The 25365-nt window shown below is 40.8% G+C and overlaps 1 protein-coding gene across 2 annotated transcripts in view; it reads right to left on the bottom strand.

Moving 5' to 3' along the window:
- LOC143102746 (alpha-1,6-mannosylglycoprotein 6-beta-N-acetylglucosaminyltransferase B-like) overlaps positions 1–25365 on the bottom strand; it is a 128627-nt gene that overhangs the window by 43472 nt on the left and 59790 nt on the right. For both annotated transcript variants that reach the window (XM_076266560.1, XM_076266561.1), the window contains exons 4-7: positions 24694–24803; positions 23532–23605; positions 21698–21865; positions 20043–20207 (exon numbers count right to left, since the gene is read on the bottom strand). In XM_076266560.1, the coding sequence (XP_076122675.1) occupies positions 20043–20207; positions 21698–21865; positions 23532–23605; positions 24694–24803 (517 nt within the window). The remainder of the gene's footprint in view (positions 1–20042; positions 20208–21697; positions 21866–23531; positions 23606–24693; positions 24804–25365) is intronic.

Here is a 25365-nt window from a genome sequence, read left to right as displayed (position 1 = left end):
CTCTGTCCATATTGTTTACTGTCTATGGCTAAAACAAGCTAAGATAAATCAGTTAAATCAGTTAAAGGACCCCCCATTATTACATCAGCTCCTCATTTACATATTCATTAGCAACAGCCAATCAGCAACCATGTCAAAGGAGCAGCCTCCCCAACATTCCGGAAAGAATCCTAACTGCAAAAAGAATGTTTTAAAAGATACAAAACCAATTCCCATTATGTATCCTCCAAAAGCAACAAATGAACAACTGAAAAAAACATTTAAAGAGGAACACCTAAGGGAAAGACCAGACTCTCTTTGCTGACCACTTTAAGAACGGTGGAATCAGTAATCTCATATTTTTTTCCAACGATCTGGAAGCATGGCACACTGCAATTAGGCTCCATTACCCCTCTGTCATTCGTAAGGGCATTAGTAATGGATGGAAATTGCAGATTCCAGAGAATGAACATTTTGACAGTACAACAACAATAAATTTATACAAGACCGGAACAATAACAATAGAGGGAAATCTGAAGCAAATTGAAAAAGACAAATAAAAGTTCAAGCTCAGCTACATAAGAAAACGGACACACTGGGTGCAAACCAAAGGGAACAACTACAAAGCAACCTTTCTGAGGAGCTCTCTACCGAGGACACAGAACATTATAATTTTACAGAGATCTCTTCTCTCCACAATTCTCTTGCCAGTATGAGGGATCAGTTTTCAAGGTTGGAGGTAGAGCTTGTGCAACTGAGAGAGACCATGAATTGCCTGGCATCAACCCCAAGTAAATACATACATAAAACTGACAAAGATGATGATTATGGAAAAGATATGGTGGCGCTGAAAAAGGAAATCAAAGAACTGAGAAGAGAAAGGGAGGAATTCATCAAACAGCTCTCCCTGATTCCAGAGGAGATCAGACAGTTGAGAGTAGACAGCGAGTCTCATTCAAGTCAACTGTCATGCCTGACGGAGAAGCTGACGCTGTCAGACAAAGAAGTTATGGTGTCCCAACACTAAGAAAGCCTTGGATCTTCTGTGGGATAATTTTTTATTTTTCTCATTGAATGTTTAGTATACCTTACTCTGACCCTTGTGTTTTCTGAAACTCCTATGTGGGAATGTTTAGTTAAATTAACCCCTGTGTCACCGAACTAGGATGGGGGGTTGTAAACATTTCACTGTGGGTAACCCTCAGGATGGGGGGTCGTAAACATTTCTTATCTCTGTTAAAATACCAGATGGTTAAGTGATTAATGGAGGGTGACAACTTGTGATTTTCCATGGATGTGGGGTAAGGTATAAGAGTTGGCTTCACCCACAGATGTGTGGGCTTGTTACTTTGACATTTCATGTGGGTAACATGCTCCCGACGTCGTGAATAAAGCTGCAGTCTCACACCAGTTGTCTTGGAGTAATTTTGACCACATTAATGGCGACGAGGATGGGATTACCTATCTATGAGGCACAGTGAGGAGGACCAAAGGCGCAGGAACCCAACCATGTCGACTGGAGGGAGATCTCTTTGTGATCTTGGGAGAAGGCCGTCATTGGCAACAAACACTGCTCTGCGGCACCCAGCCTGGCCAGAGGGAATCCTCCTGTGTCTCGGATACGGTAATGACTGGATTTGGTGGTCACAGACAACTTGGTGAGTCCCTGATTTTACACTTTTTAAGCTGGTAAAATAGGGAAGGCCTGTCCTACCCATGAGAGGAGTAGTGGTTGTGTACACGGTTTTCCTACCTGTGATGGAGGTAGAGGGTTTTCCTGCCTAAGGGTGAGGCGGAGGGTTTTCCTACCTATAATAGAGGTAGAGGGTTTTCCTACCTGGGATGGAGGTAAAGGGTTTTCCTGCCTAAGGCTGAGGTGGAAGAGTGCACTATTTCCTGCCAGTGATAGTGGTAGTGGCCTTACTGCCTATGCGTAGGTAGTAATTTTGGTTATGCGTATTGGTAAAATAGGCCTGAGAATATTGGGTATCTAGATTGTCATCACATTTTGTTTGTTTTGCTCTGATTTTAGGCGTAAGGTAATTGGAAATAAAAACATCAAGGAGACACTGATATGGGGAGCAGTAAGAGTAAAGCTATTAACTTTCCTAGAGGAGTATAGAATCCAGGGTGTTTGAGGGACATGTAGAGAAAGTATTCATCTGGAGTGTTGAGCATAGAAAAGCAAAATGAATGGTAGATATGGTAGAGAAGGGAAAAGAAAGTAGGGCTATGGTAGAGAAGGTAAAGTAGGGCTATGGTAGAGAAGGTAAAATGAATGTAGGGCTATGGTAGACAAGGTAAAAGAAAGTAGGGTAAAGAACAGTAGGAAAGATAGACCTGTGCAGAAGAGTTGTCTGTGGACTTAAAATTGGTAAAATATGTCTTGTCTCCACCGTGGGATAGTGAGAAACGTAATTTCGATCTCTTTGTATGTCTGGAACATGTGAAGAAATTGACAATAAAGCTGACTTTGACTTTGACTTTGAAGAGAGAGAGAGGCAAAGGCTATACGGAGGACATCATGGACTATGTTATGAGCCAACTTGTTACTTGGAGTACAGCAGCTCTAAAGGAACTGATTAATACACTGAAAACTATGAAAGGCTTGAAGGAAGAACATGGATGTGGCTGTGGGGCTAACCAGAGGAGAAGGCCACTTAGCACGTCACTGTCACAAGGAAAATCAGAAACAGTACTGGGATCACCCATCACAGCAGCGCTCTCAAACTCCTGTCTGGTCTCAGCATGACAAAGCTGAAGAGGACAGAGAGGTCTGAACAGGAGACCCTGTGGTGACACTTCTAAATTTACAACTTGAACTGTTTTCCTCAACTCCCTCTGAATGCATCAGCACAGCCTACTCAGCCAACTCTCTTTCTGTTAATGGGGATATTTTTCTTTTTGAACAAGACAGGAGCAGATATTAGTGTGAAAGAAAAGAAGGATAGTGTAAGTATATGACAAGGAAAAGTGCATGTAACAGGAGTATCAGATCAGTTCATATCAGAGAGAGTTCCTTACCCATGGGTAGTTAAATGTAAGGAACATGTAGTAAAACAGCATTCCTCCTCAGCAGTGTTTGCTCCGAAAATTTACTGGACTGTGACTTATTGTGTAAATTATATCTTATAATTTCACTCAAACATAATGGGGTTGGTTTAAAGGGACCATTAGCAAACAGCTTAGTATAGTATTAACATCTCCAGTCTCAGTCCAGGAAGATAAGGAAACTCCAGAGTGCTTGCATTTTGTGATGAAATCTTTTCATGAGACCCCGAATCCGGAATACTTAGAAAATGGTACCTATTAGGACATACAGTTAAGACTGTTGAAATAGCCGGCGTAATTACAAGTAAAGCTACTCTGCAGATGTAGTAGACCTGTCACCTGGTCTAACATATTTGTTTGCAAACTCAATATTATTCTCCCCATGTTGATTTTTATTTAGTTGAGGTGTGGTAAATGCCAAAGATTGGACGCATGTCCAACACACCTTGGGTTATGTATTATCATCACAAAATACATAATTTTTTGTGTTTAGTGTTTTTGTTAAAGTCACCCCTGTGCAGAGACAGATCTTTGAGCAGCTTTCCCTCTCTGCACAATTAGAGCGGATCCATATTTTAGTTTTGATTTGCGTTTATTTTCAAAGGACGATGTATACTTTGACACATTTGCCACAAAGATACAGAGTCAGCGTCCGTTTCAAACAAAGCTCTGGTGTCTTGCCTCTAAAAATTCATTCCGCTCTTACCAAGCCTCTCCTATGTCGATAATGTTTTACTAACAAGTCCGTCGAGTGAGGTGTGCCAAATTGACACTGTGGCAAAATTAACATTCCTGGCCAGTGTGAGACTGAAAGTCTCCAAACAAAAGTTGCAACTCTGTCAAGAGAGAGTGAAGTACTTGGGTCAGATACTCACTCCTGGCTGTCGGGCCCTAGATGCATCTCACATCTCAGCAATAACTGCTTGTTGTCCCAGACCCGAGACAAAGCAGCAAAAGTTTTGCTTCCTAGGAATGATTGGCTACTGCCGTGTTTGGATCCTAAATTAAACAGAGAGGCACAGCCTCTCCAAGCATATGCAAATACATGTAAAAAACTTGACTGACAATGTGACTTGGACTGACAATTATGATAAGACCTTTACATATTTTAAATATGCATTAGCCTCAGTTTCAGCTCTTGCCTACAATGACTTACTTCACTTGTTGACTATGATTTATTGGTATGTGAAAAAGCAGGGTACATGTCAGGGGTTATGTCAACAGCATGGGGGTCAGCACAGACCAGTGGCTTATTTATCTAAGCAATTAGATGCAGTAGTGAGAGGAATGATGTGGCAGCAGCTGCAAGTGAAGTGTTAGCTGTGCTGACGACAAGGGCGTAGGTTTGGTCTGAGCTTTGGTGGGGACACTACCCACTAATTCCCCCGAAAAAAAAAAAAAGGAAAAGCCACTCAACTCTTTCACCAGCCACTATAGATATATAAAATGATTAAAATGTGCTACTGTCCAACTACCCATGATTAAAATGTGCTACTGTCCAACTTGATCTATACTGTGTAGCACATAATCTGATTTTAATATGTATACATATGTAGGCTATATTTAACATTTATTTTCTATTTGGTCTGTTATGAAATCATGCTTTGACCCATTTAAGCACAGCTCAGTTTTAAGAAACTTAAATACATGCATGCTTAGCATTTTGTGAAAAGAATCATTAAGGCTACATTGACAACTCTTAACCATAAGCTGCCTGTATATTCTCTAATAGGCCTATTTACAGATATCTAGGCGATGTAAGCACAGCTCAGTTTTACGAAATGCTTAAAGCCGAAAGACCATGTTGAATTTTTCTACAATTTATTTCAAAACCGGATTACTCTGGAACAGCTAACTATACACGGGAATGCTTTACACCTTTGTGTTCGGTAAGGTCTGCTGTTTATTCTGATATATGGGTTGTCATGTGTTGCGTAAAGAGTGTGTAGGCCTACGATATTCCACCGAGACGAATGGATGTGGAGATGGGCACAGAGAATAATTATTAAATCTCTTGAAGTTAATTTTTCTCGCGAACTGTTTATCACAGCAAATAGTGGCTATAGCACCGTTTAAAAGCTGAGAAAAGGCTCTTTCATGTGACACATGTGTGATGAGTAGCCTACTCGAGGAGTTCAACAGAGAAGAATGGATGAATTTGGACGCACTTCAGAATTGGAGAAGACAAATGGGGCCTCTGCATGGATGTAAGAGCAGTACGATGTGCTCAATTATTTAGGCTAGCTCCAGAGTATAATGACGCCGCGAATACGGACACGCCGTTTATTATTATTGATTATCATTATTATTATTAGGAGGCCCCTCATTGCTCGAGGCCCCTGGGCTGAAGCCCAGGTAAGCCCCTGCATTAAGGCGCCAGTGCCCACTTCAACCTGAATATTGGTGGGGACATTTCAGTCGTAATCTGACATTGGTGTGGACACGTCCTTCGGTTCCCACGCAAATCTACGCCCTTGGCTGACGATGTGTTGTTACATTCACTAACTGTACATGTCCCACATGAAGTACACTCAGTGCTTCTACAAGAAAAGAAAAAAAATCCTACATCTATATAGCAGCATGTGTTATTAACCCTGTGGCTCTTGCATGATTGTGGTGAAGTTATCTCTATGTACAGTACACTAAACCTAGCTCGGACATTTTGTAACACCTTTGTTAAATCCTAATATTGTTTATTAGGCTAATCTATGCGTTTGGAGTCCGGAGAGGTAGGGACTGGCTACTCTGTAGTGAATCAATTTGATGTGGTTTACTCTCACTCTCCTAGATATTATTTCTGGGGGAGTGCAGAGAATATCACCAAACTTTTTGAATCCAAATTTCTGAATTTACAAATACCAGATGTAGTTACATCTGAAGAGGCTTTAAAGGAAGCATAAAAGCAGATAATAAGGAAAGATGGAAATGGAAGAATTGTAAGGACAGAACACATGGTCTGTGGGTACATACACCGACAGACAGGCCGGTATTTCCAAGATCTTGTTTTCATATTATTGTTAAAACTCAGTGGCTTAGACCATGCAAATACTATGACATAGACAGCAGAGAAAATATATTTTACACAAGGATTCACTACAGTAGCAGCCATGTATTGTGCAAGGTGCATTATGTGTCTAAAATTTGATGTTGCACCTACAATGAAGAATCCAGAACAATACATGGACTGAACTGAGTATCATAACCAACACGTGGTTGCACGAAAGGATTGACAAACATTTTTTGCAATAGGCTGAAGAATACATATTTTGAAGAGGATTAATGAAATATCACTAGCATCTTATAAGAATATTCTTTCTCAGTTTAGCTAGATAAATGTTACAAGTTTGTTGTTTTGGTTTAATTTTATTTTGGACAGTAACCTGAGGAGGGACTAAACCACCCAAGTCAGCTCTGCTGTTGAAGACTAGGATTAGGTTTTATTTTGGGTTTGAATAACTGAGATGACGAGATGTTGGTGATTGTTTTGCTTATTATTCATCTAAGGGTTATGACTTCCTCCCTTAAGGATGAAGTGTGTGGTAACAATAAAGCATGTGAGTTAGCCTTTCGTGCCTGCTACTAAAGGTTTTGTGTGTTTGTCTGTTAGGTCCTCTGGCAAAGATAACATGATAAGGAAACAATTAGGGCATAGTAAATGCCAATATTATCTGAAAGCAAATTATGATCAACTTGATTCTGTTGATAGCAAAAGTGAACGTGGGATTTGGCTGGGAGGGAACTATTTTCCTCTCATAAGGTATAGCAGTGTTCCAAGTCCAAACTTCAATTTTGCGCTTCCCATGGGCATGTATTGGGTGTGTGGTAAAATGACATACTCATACTGGCCTCCTAATGCTGTAGGAACCTGTTAAATAGCTGCTATTGCTCCTACAATGTGGATTTACATGGAAAATATTCTAATCAAAAACAAAAACTACTAGATTTACCCATAGAGAGAAAAGAGAGATGACTTATACATCAGGAGGTATGAGTAAATGGAAAGGATATGTTATAGCAGACCCTTGGACAGAACAGGGAGCTACTGTCGGTTGGACTTTTTCTCTCTGGGGTGGTGTAGTAGCAGCTTTAAAAAAAAAAAAATGAACAGACTAGCTTATCACCTGCAAAGTGTAGCAAATGAAACAGCAGCAGCTCTTTCGATTCTGAATGAGGAAGTAAAATCTATGCGAACTGAGCTAGTAGCCCATAGAATGCTCCCTAGATTTGTTGTTAGCAGAGCAAGGGGGTCTGCCTCATGTTGCTTCTTAGTGCCAGATGAGTACAACAATATCACCCAATATATTGAAGACATCCGAAAAGCTGTGCCAGATCCACCTCCTGTTACTGCTTTTGATATGTTTCTCGAGGACTTTGAAAAAAGATTTGGTACAACTGCCTCAAACATCCTGATGGTAATGTTACAAATTGGATTACCATTCCTTGTCCCTGTGGTGGTCGTCCTTATAGTACTTCTTATAGGGAAGTTCACATTAGCTTGTATATTTAGAGCTCTAAACAGACAGGCCACAGTGACAAATTATGTATCGGTTACTGCAACTGGAATGTATGAAGACATCTTCCCATTCAGGGAAACATCAGATATTAAGATAGAGGAAACATGTTAGTAAAAGAAGTGTACAAATAAGTCTGACCCTATGTACCTGGTTTAAATGATGATGATGTAACTGTGTTTTTCATTTTCTGTTTTCCCTTTGTAATTTAGATTTAGAACTTCAATAATCTGATTAATTGTAGGAAGTAACTTTTAACCATTGTTTGGTAGGTTTAAATATAATGTTGATTAGACTAGTTGTGTTAGTATACACATGTAGAGTACTGTATTAAACATGTAGCTTTACAGCTCCACAGGGGGGAATATGTGGGATAATTTTTTATTTTTCTCATTGAATGTTTAGTATACCTTACTCTGACCCTTGTGTTTTCTGAAACTCCTATGTGGGAATGTTTAGTTAAATTAACCCCTGTGTCACCGAACTAGGATGGGGGGGTTGTAAACATTTCACTGTGGGTAACCCTCAGGATGGGGGGTCGTAAACATTTCTTATCTCTGTTAAAATACCAGATGGTTAAGTGATTAATGGAGGGTGACAACTTGTGATTTTCCATGGATGTGGGGTAAGGTATAAGAGTTGGCTTCACCCACAGATGTGTGGGCTTGTTACTTTGACATTTCATGTGGGTAACATGCTCCCGGCGTCGTGAATAAAGCTGCAGTCTCACACCAGTTGTCTTGGAGTAATTTTGACCACACTTCTTTCAGTGGAGCAGTTGGGCAATCCAAGCCACATAATCATCCATACAGGGACAAACGACCTGAGAACAGGAGAGAGTTGCCCAATCACTCAAGAATGTGATAACAACGCCAGAGTTGTTATCTCCACACTGCTGCCAAGAACGGACTTCCACCCTGACACCATCAACAGGAATAATGCAAGCATATCCAGAGACTGTGCCATGAAGCAAAATGTTTTTCTGGCTCATCACCCCTTGCTTAATCACAACAACCTCTTTGATCATGTCCACCTGCACAAAGAGGCTGTCCCATCCTTTGCAAAGACTCTGAAAGACGTCGCTCTCAACCGCACCATCCAGAGAACCTCCCTGCCACACCACCAACAGACAGGCCACCCTGTTCACCACCAACATCAGAGGCACTGGGGCAACTCAACAATTAGGTCGAGACCTCCTCAACATGGCCATTCTACAACCAGACAAAAGCATCCAACATCCCAAAGATCAGCTCCTGCCCAACATTACAACCTGGTACAGGATCAGCAGAGCTTCACTCAGAACCAGAACCTGAGTTACGCTCAAGCTGTCAGCGGAGCATCAGTCCCCCATCTAACCATTCCTTCCCCCATTATAGACCCATCCACATCTTACCCATCACCACCCCCATCTACAGAACTGAAAGATATCCAACAAATGCTCAGTTGTCTATGTTATCTCATGGGTCAGTAACGGTCAGTAACAAAGACAATAATCAAAAGAAGGGGGAATACTATATCCCTCAAAGGAATGAAAAAAAAGTTAAATGTAGATCAGTGTCAGTGTGTGTGTGTATGTGTGTATGTGTGTATGAGTGTGTCTGTGTGTATGTGTGTATGAACATAAGTGTAAACTTAATTGTTCTGGGCGTATGTGTGTGATTGTTAAAAAGATATCGGCGTGTTTGATTGCATGTTTATATGTGGGAAAAACATGTTTATTATGTGAATGTGTGTGCGTATGAATGTATATGTGTGTGTATATACCAAAAATAAGTCTGTGTTTGTGTGTTAGTGTGTTTATAAACCATGAGTGTATGAGCGTATGAGCGTGTGTGTGCGTATGTGTATATATACCAGAAGTCTGCGTTTGTATGTAGTATGTTAGTGTGTCTGTCAACTGCATGTGTTTACCAAAAAAAAAAAAAAAAAAGTATGTCCTTGTTTGTTTGTCTTGTGCTTTAGTGTGTCAGCCAACCACAAAATATGTGTATGTGTGTATCTGTATGTGTATGTGTATGTGAATGTGTATGTGTATGTGTACTTGTACGTGTATGTATATTTGTATCAGAAGGTGTAGATATTTAGATAGATAGATCTTTTATGTTCATCAATGTTCTTTATGTTTATCTCAAACCTGCAAAAAGCATTATTTAAGCATTATTTCTAATGGGTTCATCTTTAAAAATTGCATCTTGGAATATTCAGGGCCTAAGGTCATCTATTTTTGGCATTAAGAGTAGAAACTCAGATGAAATCCTCTCTGACATCCTAATTATGACCGCCGCTAGCGAAGCTAGCGAAGCGGTCATATAGGGATTGTCAAAGTTTTTTTTTTTTTTTTTTTTTTTTTTCCCGTCATCTACTTCCTGAAATTTTGGTCAACGATACCCGGGGCACCGAAACACCGGGGCACATGAAATTTGGTGGGTATGTAGCCCCACTAGACTTTTACGGAAAAATTTCGTTTGGTCCCCGGGGGCCACTCCCCCTCCGCGCTGGGCCCCCCGAAACCCAAAAAATGCAGTTTTTCCTAAATAACTACCTGAACCGTGGCACCGAGGATGAAGACATTTTTATGGTATGTTGGTCTCAAGGGCCCACATCAACTTAGCCCATAATCACTCATTTGTGATTTGCACCCCCCCGGTAAAAAATGAAAATGCAATATCATTCTGCTTTAATCGCCCCTCTCTTCAGTAAAGACGTTCAGAACTGCACCAAATTTTATGTGTATGATTAACCTGACATTCTATGGGGGTATGCCAAGTTTCGTAGAATTTCATCCATGGGGGGGTCTAAAAAATTAAGTTATGTGTACATTTAGTGACTCTACACTCATTGGCCTGTAGATGGTGGTGCACACATATACACATGCACACACACACACAGGCACCCACATACTATCGGTATTAGAACGGCTGATACATAATTACAAATTCAGTAGGATTAAAAGAAAGCCAAAATAAATATTCATCATCATCATCATGGCTGCATTTCCAGTATTGGCGATAAGTAGTCGTTTGTCCACTAGATGGCGCATCGTTGCAGTGAGACGTAATTTTGTTGGAAGTTAATCTAAAGTGGGTTAGAAAGACACTATGCTTCCTACAAGGACAAAACTGTAGGCTACAGTAGTTTACCGCAGAGAACGTCTAAGGGTAGGATGATTTCTGCATGAAATGTAATTCCCATTTCCTCTTGAAGCCGAAATAAATCTGAGAATGTTTATCGGACATGCTTGTTTTTTACTGCAGGTAGGCTACGTTAATCCTATCAATAGCAGAACGTAGGTAAAATAATGTTACCGTTAGCATGGTTGAGTGATGGAGGCCAATTTGATTATTGATGTATTTGTAGAAAACCATAAATGCGTTTATAGGCTACCAAGCAAATCGATAACAGCATTGTATCTTTCGACTGTCATCTCATTTGCTTATGACCATAACCTAGGCTACTAACAGGAGCTAAGTGAGTTAGCCACAACACGTTCGCTACGTGATGTTTTTTTAATGGAAAATATATAGGCCTAGGCTACCTGAAAGATAACCTGTCTATGATCCCGTGATGATCTACATCTCCATTTAAACCAGATGTTTTAGAGCGCACGTTGAGATGTATTCAGGGCAGGGCTGTACCTACACATATTTGTTGCACGTGCTACAAAAATCATTCTTTGCGATGGATGATTTAGTACCAACGTTCCACCGGTCAGATACAGTTTTGCCTATGGCTATTCCGTGAGACTGAGGCGCTTTTTGTTTGTTCGAAGTGCGTGTTTAGGGTGTGAGAGGGGAGTCGATGTGCTTTGATTCCAGCTTGGTAGTTGTAGTCTATGCGATTAAAAAACACGTGTGTGTGAAGTATCCAAACAATGATAACGCTTTCATTATGGCTGCTTTGAGTTACTGTACAGTGGGTTGGGTTCCATTTAGAAGTGTCCACTTCATTCGCCCTTTCCGTGATTCACAGCTACGTGAAATGTATTACTACTGATATGCAAAACTATTAACTTTTCGCCAAGAGGTGGCAGCTTGATACTGTAAGGTGTAAGCCATTGGTTCCAACGGAGATTTTATTTGGGTCGCCAGCATAGCCTGGTGACAATTTGTGTTGTGTAATAGGCCTAGCATAGGGCCTACCTTATATAGCTTATAGTTTGTTAACAGTCACGGTTTTGTCATGCAATGTCTATGCATTTTTGCATTTAGAATAGCTCTAAAACCGGGGGGCGAACACGTCGCAGGGGGGGCGCCAGTGCGTGGATATCTCAATCGCAAAATTAAACAATATTTCTATCGGGCGCCTACCATGGACTAGGCTGGGTGAAAATCAAAAGATTGCGTCAAAAGATTGAGCTTAACCATGGACCTCATGGTTGCAAAATGCAAGGGAACATGAATCAGCATATTATTTGCACAAACAATAACGGAGAGTAGCTTTTCAACTTTGCCCGTTAAAATGTGTATGAACAGTCTCGCAACGCATTTCATGAAGGCCCTTTTGGACATGTCAGTTATTTGCACCACTGGGTAAAACGGCATTTTGTTTTAGACTACTGGTATTTCATTTGTGCATTGACAATAAAGCTGAATATAATTTGAACTAGATGACTAAACCTATGCATATGTAGAAGAAGAAACATTCACAAAAATCCATGACATGACCTCTCTTCTTGATAGCTGTTGAAAACTGCATGGAACTGACAGGGATTGTTTTAGTTTAATAATAAATAAATAAATACATTATGCTGCTACCTTCTGCTTTTCCCAAATACAATGTAGCCTACAGGTGTACCTTTCATCAGTCCAGTTGCAATGGATGGACTATGATGAACTGCCCTACTTGTGATTGTTTAGAGATTTTAAAGGTTTTATAACAATGTTACAGATTTTTTGGCCCAGAAACAAATCTATTCACCTTTGCAGCGCCAGTAGGCTACTTTGTTAGCGGAATGTGTGCAAACACACATTCCAAACAAGCATACACAAAAGTTTCAAGAGTGGGGGATGGAGTAGAAGATGGAGACAAATTCATTAATATGATTTATTTTCGCGGAATGGATGTGCAGGACTGAGCGGCGGTCATATTTTGTACCGCTACGCGGTACATCTAGTTTTGCAAGAGACATGGAGTAGAGGACACTTGTCCAGTGGCTGTCCAGTAGGATTCAGAGAGATAGTATTACCATCAATAAAATCTAAAGGAGTTACACAAGGCAGAGACTCCGGAGGAATGCTTACAGTATATGGTATAAAAACGAATTGACTCATACTGTATACTAGAAACCATCAAAATAGGCGAATTCAACATATGGATAAAAATAAAAAAGAGATGGTTTCTACAACCAAAGATATCTTCCTGTGTGCAGCATATATACCTCCTTCTGAATCCCCCTATTACAATGATGAATATTTCCCTACATTAATGGAGGAAATAAATCAATTTCAAGGTAAAGGTAATATCATAGTTTGTGGCGATCTAAATGCAAGAACAGGAATCGATCCAGACTTAATTAGCATTCAAGGAAATAAATATATCCATAACACCAACAATCATATACCAACAAATAAAAGCAGAAACAATTATGACAAAGTCAACAACAAAAGTGGGAAAAGCCTTCTACACATGTGTCGGTCACTGGGTCTGTACATAGTCAATGGCCAGATCTGGGGGGACTCATTTGGACAATATACTTACAATTCCCCTCTTGGCAGCAGTACAGTTGATTACATTATTACAGACATTGAAGAAGATAATCTTAGAGCATTCACAGTTAGCCCCCTTACACCACTTTTAGACCATAGCAAAATAACAATTTACTTAAAGCGGAGAGAATTAAATCAAATAATCAGTGAACCTTGTGAAATGACAAAACTAAAAAACATCTTCAAGTAGAAAAAGGACATCAAAGATAATTACCTAACACCAACAACCAACACACTCAAACCTTACTCAATGTGGCTTTAAACAAACCCCCAGAATTGTGAAGGTATTAATTCACTAGAAAATGATATTACAAATATATTTCATCAATCAGCAATAATGAGCAATATGGAAAAGCATCAATCTCCAAATAACAAAACACAACACAATACGGAAAAGTGGTTTGACAAGGAATGTAAAAATTCACGAACAGAAATTCAATAACATTCAATAATATTCTTAAAAATGTGGAAGAATCAATAAAAATGAACAGCTTCTGGCAAAATTGGAGCACCCTTTATAAAACTAATGACAATTTGGCTCTACAGGTAGCCTGGGTTTTCCCATGCTGCCTTGCGCGCGCGATTTAATTCACGCTGCTCGGCAGCCTGGATACCACGGAGCAAATTTTCGCCTCAGTTAGGGGACCAATCACAGAACGGAGGGAGGGCAGTAAGACGATGACGACACACCGTAGCCGTTATGAGCCACGTATAGACGCATTTGATAGATATTCATAGCGCCCAATAAACGGCTCTGGGCATTCGTAAACCACGTTTCAAATACGAGAAAATGAATGCCTAGTTCCCAGACCCCGTCTCATTTGAGATGAGGGTATGACGTTAGCCAGGCTACTCTACAGGATGGAAAAATATGGAAATCACACTTTGAAGACCTATATAAAAATGTTAATATAACCCCAACTAGATTAGAAATAATTAAGAAACTGCAAATATTTGAAGAAACATTCAAAGATTATCAAAACCCCTTGATTTTTATATAACTAAACAGGAACTAATAGAAACAATGCATAAACTTAATCCAAACAAATCATGTGGCATTGATGGCATCTCAAATGAAATGATTAGACATATTGATGAAAAATTTAGAATGGTTATACTTAAATTATTTAATGCAATTCTGGCTATAGGTAACTTCCCTGAAACCTGGAACCAAGGCCTAATTACCCCAATACATAAACATGGAAATAAATTTGATCCCAACAATTATAGAGGCATATGTGTTAATAGTAATCTTGGTAAATTATTCTGCTCAATCCTAAACAAAACTTTATAAAACATCACAGCACCTTAGAAAACAGCCAAATTGGATTTATACCAAAACAAAGAACATCAGATCACCTGTTCACTCTTCAAACAATTGTCCAGCAACACGCACACCAAAACAAATAAAAAATGTATTCATGTTTTATAGATTTTGAAAAGGCATTTGATTCGGTATGGCATGAAGGCCTATTTCTACAGTTACTACAAAATGGAATCGGAGGGAAAACATTTGACACTATAAAATCCATGTATAAAAATAACAAATGCGCAGTAAAAATCGGTAACTCACGGACAGACTTCTTTCATCAGCAAAGAGGTGTTAGACAGGGTTGTCCATTAAGTCCCACACTCTTTAATATTTACATAAATTAATTGGCAAAACAACTTAATAATTCATCTGCCCCAGGGTTCAAACTTAAAGAATCAGAGGTAAAATGTCTATTATTTGCAGATGATCTGGTAATTATGTCAAAAACTGAAGAGGGGTTACAACAATTACTAAACCTATTAAATACATTCTGCCAGACATGGGCATTAAAGGAACCATATGTAAGATTGTGGCCAAAACTGGTACTGCAATCACTTTCAAATTACTGTAGAGAGGTGTATCCCCTCCCCCTTCCCCCTGACTCGAGGTTGCCAACCCGGATGCCGAAACACTACTGACTTCGTGATTAGTAGATAGGTGGAGGGTGGCCCATCAGGCCAAAACACAGAATGACATGACAAAACACAACATCAACATCAGTTGAGGGCTGCAACTTCACTTTTTAAATGACAATATCCTGGCCAGACTACTGTTGTCAGTGATAAGTATTTGAAATTAACATGATTTCTTAATGTCTAGTGACATATTAGGGCCATTTTATGATTCATTGAAATACATTTCTTACATACGGTTCCTTTAAAAATAAATATAGCAAAAACAAAAATCATGACATTCCAAAACAGATCCAGGGGGCAAGGGAACAAAATCAACATTTAAATTTAACAATATCATAATTCAACACACAAATTCATATAATTATTTAGGTCTAAAAATCACGTCAACAGGAAATTTCAATCTAGCTATAAAGCGATAAAGCAATAAAAGTTTTCTACACAATCAAAAGAACCATAAAATATGAAATACCAATTCCAATCTGGCTAAAAATAATAAATAATATAATCATAGAAATCATAGAATCACTTCATACACAAATTTGTAAAAGCATACTAAAATTACACAGATCAACACCAAATAATGGAGCAAGAGCCGAATTAGCTCAATTCCCATTAATAATAAAAATTAAAAAAAGAGCAGTTAAATTGTATAATAATCTGAAGTCTAGTGACCCAAAATCCCTTTAGTGATCCCAAGCCCTTTGGTGTCAAAAGCAAAATATTGCAAAGAGCGCCCTCAGCCAATTAGTCTTGAATTTAAATTCTAACACCAATGCAATACACCCCAAGAAAATCATGACACAACAAAAAGAAAAGTACATACATTATTGAGAAAATTCAATTAAAACTCAAAGTAAAATGGAAGTATATCAATGTGTGTGTGTGTGAGTGTGTGTGTGTGCTCTAATGTGTGTGTATATGTGTGTGTATATGTGAGTGTGTGTGTGTGCTCTAATGTTCTATTATTTTTATTATTCTCCATAGTCCATGTCAATTGTTATTATTATTACTATTAATTACTAATTTTGTGATGTAACTACTGCTTTGGCAACATTGTAACACACAGTCATGCCAATAAAGTTCATTGAATTGAAATTGAATTGAATTGAATTAAATTGAATTGAATTAAATTGAATTTAATTGAAATTGAATTTAATTGAAATTGAATTTAATTGAAATTGAAAGGGAGAGAGAGAGGGGGAGAGGGGACGTCAGTGCTGGAGCCACAGTTCAGAGTAGCCAGCCAACGTTTAAAGTAATCAGATGGTGAGTTTTATTTAGATGTGCTTGAACATTCAGATGAATTTGTTTAAACACCACACCACAGGCTCCAGCGTCTTTCCCTCTGTGTGTGTGTGTGTGTGTGTGTGTGTGTGTGTGTGTGTGCGTGTGCGTTTGAGTCTGTGACTGTATATAATCATGAATATAGTTATGAATCATCATTACCGTGATGGACTATGGACTGGCACATTATCGATGTTGATACAAAATCAGTGCTGAATGTTCCCATTCTAACCATGTCTGGTGCATCCTATCTCCATAACAACAGAACAGCTGGAGGTCTGACGCCCACTCGAGAGCTGTGAAGCTGGCTTGCTGTTCGTGAACGTCTCCAAATACGCTAAGCTGACCAGTCTCTCTATTCCCTCTGTCGATATATGTCCAATGAATGTCTGCTGGTGCACCAATGACAGAAATGCCCATTCAACACACATGTCCCATATCGTGCCATTCATACCTTTGCTTTGCTTTGTCATGGTTGCTGAGAAAAGGACAAACAGGAGGGTCACAGAAAGGCCCAGACAAGCAGAGAATGCACTCTGGTTTAGACCACTTCAAATGGAGCATGAGTCCTTGTGGTTAGTACAGTCATTTCCTGTGTATTAGTTGCATCGTGTACAAACCGCATAATTATTTTGTTGTTGTTGTATGCAAATTACAAAAGACAAAACCTTGTATTGACCGCAGTTTTGTATTAATCTCAGTACCCAGTAGCACAATGAATCAGAATCAGATTGGAAAGAATGAAGAAAAAGGAAATGTATACCCATGTATAGCCTGCCCCCGTGTATTCCCTGCTGAAAAAAACAGCTAGAAACCAGCTTATGCTGGTAGCTGGTTTTAGCTGGTCTTTGCTGGTTTTCTTCCAGCTCTTGCTGGTCTTTGATGGTGTAGCTGGTTGGGCCACCAGCTGGATATGCTGGCGTCACCATCAGAGGAAGCTGGTCATGCTGGTGTGACCAGCCTGTCTTGTGGGATACAGCTGGTGCCAACCTGAATGACCAACATAAGCTGGCATGGCCAGTTAAACCAGCACTATAGACCAGCAACACCAGCTAAAATGACCAGCTTGAGGTGGAACGACAAGCAAAACCAGCTGAATTACCATCATAAGCTGGGAAAACCAGCTGAAGGTATGTTTTCGCAAGAGTTTTGCTGGTCTAGCAGGTCAACCATCATAGGGTGGTCAAACAAGCTGGTTAACAAGCTGGTTAACCAGCAAACCACCCTTAGGCTTCAGGCTGTTTTTTTCAGCAGGGTTACCTCATTGCAAAATCAATGTATAAACATGGGTTAATAGACGGGAAATTATGGTATAAATTAAAGTATATGATGCATGATGTCTGTCTCATCAGTATTTTTTCTAGATGGAATTTTAAATGATAAATGTTAAATGAATGTTGGGAGAAATGAGGACATGTCATCGTATTCCGACTGGACAGTGAGTCCGCATAAAAAACACAACAAACCTTCCATAGCATTCTACAAACCCTTTCATCATAAAAGATTTAATAGTGGACACTGTAAAGCCTTATGATTTAACACAGCTGACAGTGTCAGGCGATCAGTAGAGGACATTACAGCTCTTGTAATGCCAGACAGTGAAGCAGCTCATTCATACAGACATAAGCTGTAATGATATCTCACATCATAAAAATCTGGCACACCATGAATCAGCCTTCACTACCAAACGCTTGGTGTCCCCTGTCCACCCAATGCAAACAGTTGGCTAATGGTCTGAACATCACATAGTGTGTTCTGACGGTTTTAATCACATCATGCCATGCTCTGGGGGGTTTAGATCAGCTAATCCAAAGAGACTCTCTGCAAACACAGAGGGAGTGTGCGTGTGTGTATAAAAGAGAAAGAGAGAGAGAGAGAGAAAGATGAAAGAGAGAGAGCTGCTTCAGAGTGATATCTGAGTGTAAGGCTGAAGGCTTCCAGATGTACCTGGCACCTCACACCTCCACACATGCACATACACACACACTTGGCAGATATTAACGCCATGCAGTACACGTACACACACACACACACACACACACACACACACACACACACACACACACACACACACACACACACACACACACCTCCACCTCCTTCTATTCCTACCCCCCAGGTAGCATGGACATGAACTCCGATGAGACTTTCAAGTCTTCATCTCAAAGAGGATTTAAAACCACTCAAAGATGCATCATATCGTTTGGACACAGACATACAGCGTACAGAGAACCTACACATAAACCTACTGTATAAGGTATACACACTGATCATGAATCCTTTATATCACCACTCATATAGAAATAGACAAGCCACACAACCACACGTGTCAATAGCTCATGAACGCTGACACCATTAAATCAAACACTTGGCAAAGCCCCTTGTTAGAGCACCCAGGAGAATGCACTGTATATCTAACATGTTTAAGAGGAGAGAGAGAGAGAGAGGTATGAGTGCTAATAAAATAGGGGCCATTTGTCTGGCACTTCATCTCGGGTTGCCTTGAGTGCCCAGAGGGGCCCTGGTGCTTCCCGGAGAATAATGAAAAAGATGGCGGTTCCACTAGACTCAACAAGACCTTTAATAGATCGGTCACTTTGAGCTCCCTCTTCTGTTATATTCCCACGGGACACGGGAGCTATCAGCGGGAGGATTTCAGTGAGCACTCCTACCTCTCTCTCTCTCCTCCTCAAGGCATCTTACAGTGGCAACTCAAGGGAACTTTGTTTAGAGTGCTGTCGACAAAATGTCTTGTAGTAAAACTACACTGGCTTAACGCCTAGTGCGGACAGCTGTGGCACATCAGACATGTGTTGATCAGATTTCAACAGCTTTTTTGATGCACTACTAGAGCATAGGAAATACTCTCTCTCTCTGTCCCCCCCTTATCTCTCTCCCTGTCTCTTTCTCTCTCTCTCCCCCGTCTCTCTCTCTCTCTCTCTCTCTCCCTCTCACTGAGAAAAATGCTCTTTTTACACTGCCACAAAGCGGAGAGCTATTCTCAAAAAAAACACCTGACAGGCTCCCGGCAGAGAGAGCCTTTTTATTCTGAGCTCATGTGTTTACTTAAATGGTTTGCCAGTGTATGTCATGTTTCTGTACTGCTGAAAAGACGTTCAATTGCAATGGCCAGCACATCCTGACATTGCTACATGTTACAAGTGCCTTCTAGTGTCTTTGCTTTGCCAATAGGCTCTATGATGGTGTGTCCACTCAGTCCCAGTATGAAGGGCCAATCACAGCTGGAACTAAAAAGATAACTATAACGATAACGACATGAGCGTCCTCACTGACATACGATAAGGAAAGTCTCACCTCATGTTGATGAATGTGATGTCTAAAATGTGATGGATTTTGATTGGCTATCAGCGTTTTATCATTCTCAAAATCCCTCTGATAGTCATCATCAATGATATCGTTCTTCATGTCGTTATTGTTATAGTTTATGTGTGAACATTGTCATTCATATTAGCTACAGCGATACTTTTTTGCCATTATCGTTCTTGGTTGAACGGCCCTTGAATGATAGGGACACAGCCGGACAGTCCGAGCGCAGGATACCTACCCTCTTCTGCTGCCTGCTGCGTGTGCGCAGACGGCCGTCCAGACGCCGCGCCGCAGAGGCCCAGTGTGCCGCCAGCCTGCGCATGCGCCTCCTCATGAAGCTCAGAGACTCCTTGCCAGTGCCCACCTGCTCCAGCAGTGGCCCCAGGTCCGAGCGCAGCGCCGCCTGTGTGTGTATGAGTACAGTATGTGAGTATGTGAGAGAGGGTGTGTGCATGGATGTGTGTGTGTGCGCGCGCGTGGGTGAGGGTGTGTGTGTGTGTGTGTGTGAGTAAGTGTGCGTGGATGTGGGCGTGTGAGTTGTGTGTGTGTGCGTGTGTGCATGTGTGTGTGTGTGCATGTGTGCATGTGTGTGTGTGTGCATGTGTGTGCATGTGCGTGCGTGTGTGTGTTTAGGAGGAAAGTGTCGAAACAACAAAACACAAGTTGTTAAAAGGCAGGTCCACCTCCCAGTATTGAGATGGTGTGAGGAAAGCAAGGCCAGGGCCAAGAGTACATTACCAAAATTGTAGCAAAAACATGTCCTCGGTCTAGCACTGTGATATACTGTATTATCTATTACATAGTGTATTATGATTTTATAATAGAACTGCATAGTGTTATTTAGTCACATGTAAGTCAACTATGATGAGGGCATTCAAGGTGAATAGTCTGATACCAAGAATATAAGAAAAGTGAGTGGGCAACATAGTGCATGAGATAGCATGATTCCAGCTCCTTGCAATAAGTTGTGCTCCTACACTGAAGAGCCTGCAGCCTCAGAGAGACTCCATATTTCTGCCTCTTGAGGCTTTGATCCTCTTGAACGTGCCCTTTCACCCTCCCACACAACCACAGCAGAAGCCTGCCATGCCTGAGAGCAAGACTCACACATACAGTATGTAAAAGCAGTTTCACATTCACCTCCCTCTCCAAAGGGGATTTCGACTGAATTAAAGCATCTCTCATTTCAAGCCCTCAAGTCTGAAAAAAGTGTTAGGAATACGATAAAAAGCTTCAGATAATCTTATTCCAGTACTAAGCACACCTACAGTTTACCTGTAAGCTTTCTACAACATAATGCCTATAGGTGCGTTCTCTTTCAGCTAACATGCGTCACACATTCACTTTCAGCTAGCACTCATCACAAAGAGGTTGTGGGTGCTCTGGGAAGGAGAGGTGGAGAGTCTGTCTCCAGTTTCCGGCTCCGGAGCTTCAGGATATGGCAGATTGTGCGGAGATGCAATCACACTGACTCACTCACTCGCTGAGAAGAAGATAAAGGCATAGATAAATCAGAGAAGGTTTTCCTGCTCTGTTCTGCTCTGCTCTCTACCTCTGCACGCCCACGGGAGAATCCGCTTACACTTCTCAACACTTCTTACACAACAGTGCTCACAATGCCTTGCCACTGCCAGAAAGCTATTGCCAGAGCTATGCATAAATCATGTAGGCTACTGGTAGGCCCAGGCTACACAGGGTCGTCCACTGAAGCGCTCCTTCATGGAGTGTAAGAATAGTCTAATTATTTTGAACGTACGCGTTGCTATCACGTCTGGTGTAGCCAGTTCCATTGATTATAGTGGAAGCTATTTGTCAATTATTGCAGCGGACGCTCCACCAATGGAGTGCTTCAGTTGTGGACCCTGTGTAGCCTGGGCCTTACTCTTAACTCACTTGTCCAGTTGGCGCTGGATGAGCAGTGGGCATGCTGCTATGGTTCCTCCAGGCCAGTGGGGGGCAGAACCACTCCACCTCACTCAGGTAAACGAGGAAGGAGCATTCGGAGCCGTCCACTCCATAGAAGCTATAACAGGGGTCAGAGGTCCATCGGGCTCGCATCCACTGGAACAACAAACACGTCCACAATGCAACACTGTAGCCAATTAAGTATCAGGGTTCAAGGTTTCTTTATTAGGTCTCATAGAGTAGTTGTAGTAGTGTGCACATCCCCACCGGTGAGGTACAGGGCAAATGGAACTAGAACTCAAAAAGGATGAAATGCCCGCACTCTGCTAAAAACTCCAATATATTTATTGTGTGCTGCAATGTTTCTCGGGGCTGCAAGATTATGGCCAAAATTATAATCACAATTATTTTGATCAATATTGAGATCACGATTATTTATCACGATTATTCATTAATCTTAGTGACAAAAATATTTTTTCCCTAAACATATTGGACTTGCTACAGTATCTGGTTCACCCAAATTCGCCCCCCACATTTACCCCTATGCTTGGAATTTCATCATTTTAGGGGCAAGGCCACTTCTTTAGTTGGGCATATTTGGTGGGGGGCACGAAGGCCACACCTCAGGGCACCAAAGCCAAAGTTAACTATACAATAGGCTACATAAAAATTATCGAAGTTATATTTAGCCTATTCACAGCAGCAGACCTGCATCACAGTATAAAAACATCAAACATGACATATTACATAGAATTGTAAATCATAGAACTGATTTTAACATTTACAGATATCTAGGCTATATTTAACATTTATTTTCTATTTGGCCTGTTATAAAATCATGTATTGAACAATTTAAACACATTGTGAAACCTAAAGCCCAAAGTTGGAGACATGCATGTAGACACACCCTCTCTTTAAAACCGGATTACTCTGGAATGGCTAACTGTACAGGGGAATGCTTTTACACCTTTGTGTCTGCTGTTTATTCTGATATATAGTTTGTCATGTATTGAGGGAAAAAATTGTGAAGTATTCCACCAAAATGAATGGGTTGGGGGATGCGCGCAGAATGTAATATGATTAAATTAAAGTTACTTTTCTCATAGTTGACTTTCTTGCCAGGCTGTAGGCTAAATAAAAATCGCTAGTCGGACGCAAAGCAGAATATTGAAAGAAGGGGGCACCAAGGCCACCGTGGCCTGTAAACCTCTGATGCAAATATAGACTTGGCTGCAACTTCCGAACAGTTTTTGTGCGCGCTACTTTGTTAATATTTGGGGAGACTGCGAGTGAGGGGCTGCGACCGCAAAGACCAGGCTGCTGAAGTGCCGCAAATTATTGTTTACTCGTTTTGAGTGTTGTGGCTTGAAACACATATGGACATCGTAGGTTGCACACGTGTATTCTGTAAATTACATGAACAAAATTAGTCTAGTCCACAGTGCATCCAAGAAACTTTAGGCTGAGCAGTGCAGGGTGTCATTGGTAGGCTACATGCAGGCGCATGGTCAGACAGGTTTATGGAGCGCTTGATTTGTTTTGTACAGAGCATATGAGTGGAGCACACATTTTTAATATCACTCGATCACACAAATTTGACTAGCTATTGCTATTACTACTAGCTATTTCTCTAATCACAATATATATATATTGTGATTAGAGAAATAGCTAGTAGTAATAGCAATAGCCAGTAGTAATACTTAGTTAAATGAATAATTATAAAAGATTCCACTACAAATTATAACTGTATTTAATTATTAATGTTAATCATAAGTAAATGAAGAAATTGTTAGGGGATCAAGCTGTAGTGTGCAATACTCACATCCATTTTGCTAGAGCAGTCGGGGTAATGAGGATCCTTAGGGACGTCACACTGCCCCACCAAGCCATCTCTTACTGCAGAGAAAACAACATCAAAACCATTTTAACAAAGGAAGTCTTCTTTTTTCAGAGTTAACTGAGGAAGTCTTAAGGGGTCTTTTGTCTTGTCTCCTGTTTCAAAGGCAAAACACTGTTTCCCTTAGTCTCCAGTCAGTTGGCCCCATTAAAGAGAAGTTCTTGTGAAAAGAGAAAGTGAGGGATTGCCCACTCATCTCTAAAAATACAGACAAACAGTAAGTGAGTCATTGGCTAAATTGACTTATACATGGCTGTCAGTGTGTGTGTATAAATACGCCAACCATGACATCTTAAGTGTTTTCATGCATGTGTGTGTATTATTTGCATAGCTCATGTGTCTGACTGTATGTGCATGCATGTGTGTGTGTGTGTGTGTGTGTATGCAAGCATGCACGCATTCCTACGCATATTTATCACTTTGGCAGCACACTCTGGCTTCCCTAATGCAGGAGGTGGGAGAGCTCTCCTCACGCTGGTGGTGGTGCCAAGTCTGTGTTGCGTGATCACAGAGGATTAGAGCCCATTCCGGAACATTAGAATATTAATTGCAGCTGCAACAATGAACACCGCTCCACGGCGAACGACTCCTAGCTCAAAGCCCGGGATTAACTGCCTGAGCAGGATATCAGTGAAGCATATTTCAACTTTGGGCGGCCTCCAGCATCTCTGCCCGACAAATAACAATCTGTGAAACGACGAGCTAAATGGATTTAATGAAAGAACATACACTTGTAGCATGTTACCCGCAAGCACAGACAAGTCTGCATGCAGGACCCTCAGAGCATTAACAAGGGCACTGGAGCTGAATAGACGTGAAAAAGACTCATGGATTGACTGAAAGTGCCAGTCTTTCAGCAGTGCAGCCCCTTCAGCTGTCACTATCAGTTAAAAGTGTAGCTAGCAAATGCTATAGAGTCCAACAGGGCTTGAGGTTGAAAGAAACCTTTATGCAGCGAGTTCAACGAAAAAGCAGTTCAACTGAGATGGTGCGAAGGATCACTCTGAAATAGACTTTACTCTGAACAGCCATTGAGATAAACTACAGTCTGAGTAGCCATTGAAATTGATATGGGTCTAAGTCGCACCTTTGTTGGCAGCCTGGCTCCTCTGCAGGATCTGCTCCACCTTCACGGCCATGTCCGAGACGTTCTGCGCAATGGCCTGGATGCGCTCAACCAGACCCATGGGCTGGAACCTTTACATAGCCAGAGAATGGACATGCACGCACGCGTGCGCACACACACACACACACACACACACACACACGCTTGCACACACACACGCACACACACAGAAAACAAACATACAGTACAAACATTTGAGAAGACATACAGACACCATACCAATGGCATTTGATGTTTGACTAGTACAAATAGTGACAGTAACACAGAGACCGTGGTACACTTTTAGCTGTAGTAAAGAAATTGTTATCAAAACAGATATAAGATTTCTGTAGATCAAGATGCTGATGGTGTTCTGTAAATTGCTTTTAACAAAAGTGAATAAAAGAAATTATATGAATGCTTGAAAATTCACTCACAGCTGCTTTTTCAGCTAGTTCAGCTGAAACTTTTTCATCCTAAAGTCACCCAACCAAAGTTGGATCTCTCATCGTTTACGTAATGAAAATGTACATAAAAAAATGACATCCACTTCTTTTTATCATTCTTTTATGAGGTTCAAGTCATATTTCATGCAGATTTTCAGAAATATCAAAGAGGTTTAAAACGTGTACAGCTCCACTGTATAAGTCCTGT

The sequence above is a fragment of the Alosa pseudoharengus genome, unplaced genomic scaffold, assembly GCF_046254945.1.
Source record: "Alosa pseudoharengus isolate Yale_2024_CS ecotype anadromous, Long Island Sound unplaced genomic scaffold, YU_APseudo_1.1 YU_APseudo_1.1_scf_4, whole genome shotgun sequence".
In the NCBI taxonomy this organism is placed as follows: domain Eukaryota; kingdom Metazoa; phylum Chordata; class Actinopteri; order Clupeiformes; family Clupeidae; genus Alosa; species Alosa pseudoharengus.
The sequence above is the reverse complement of the archived record's forward strand: the minus strand, read 5'-3'. Positions and strand labels throughout refer to the sequence as shown.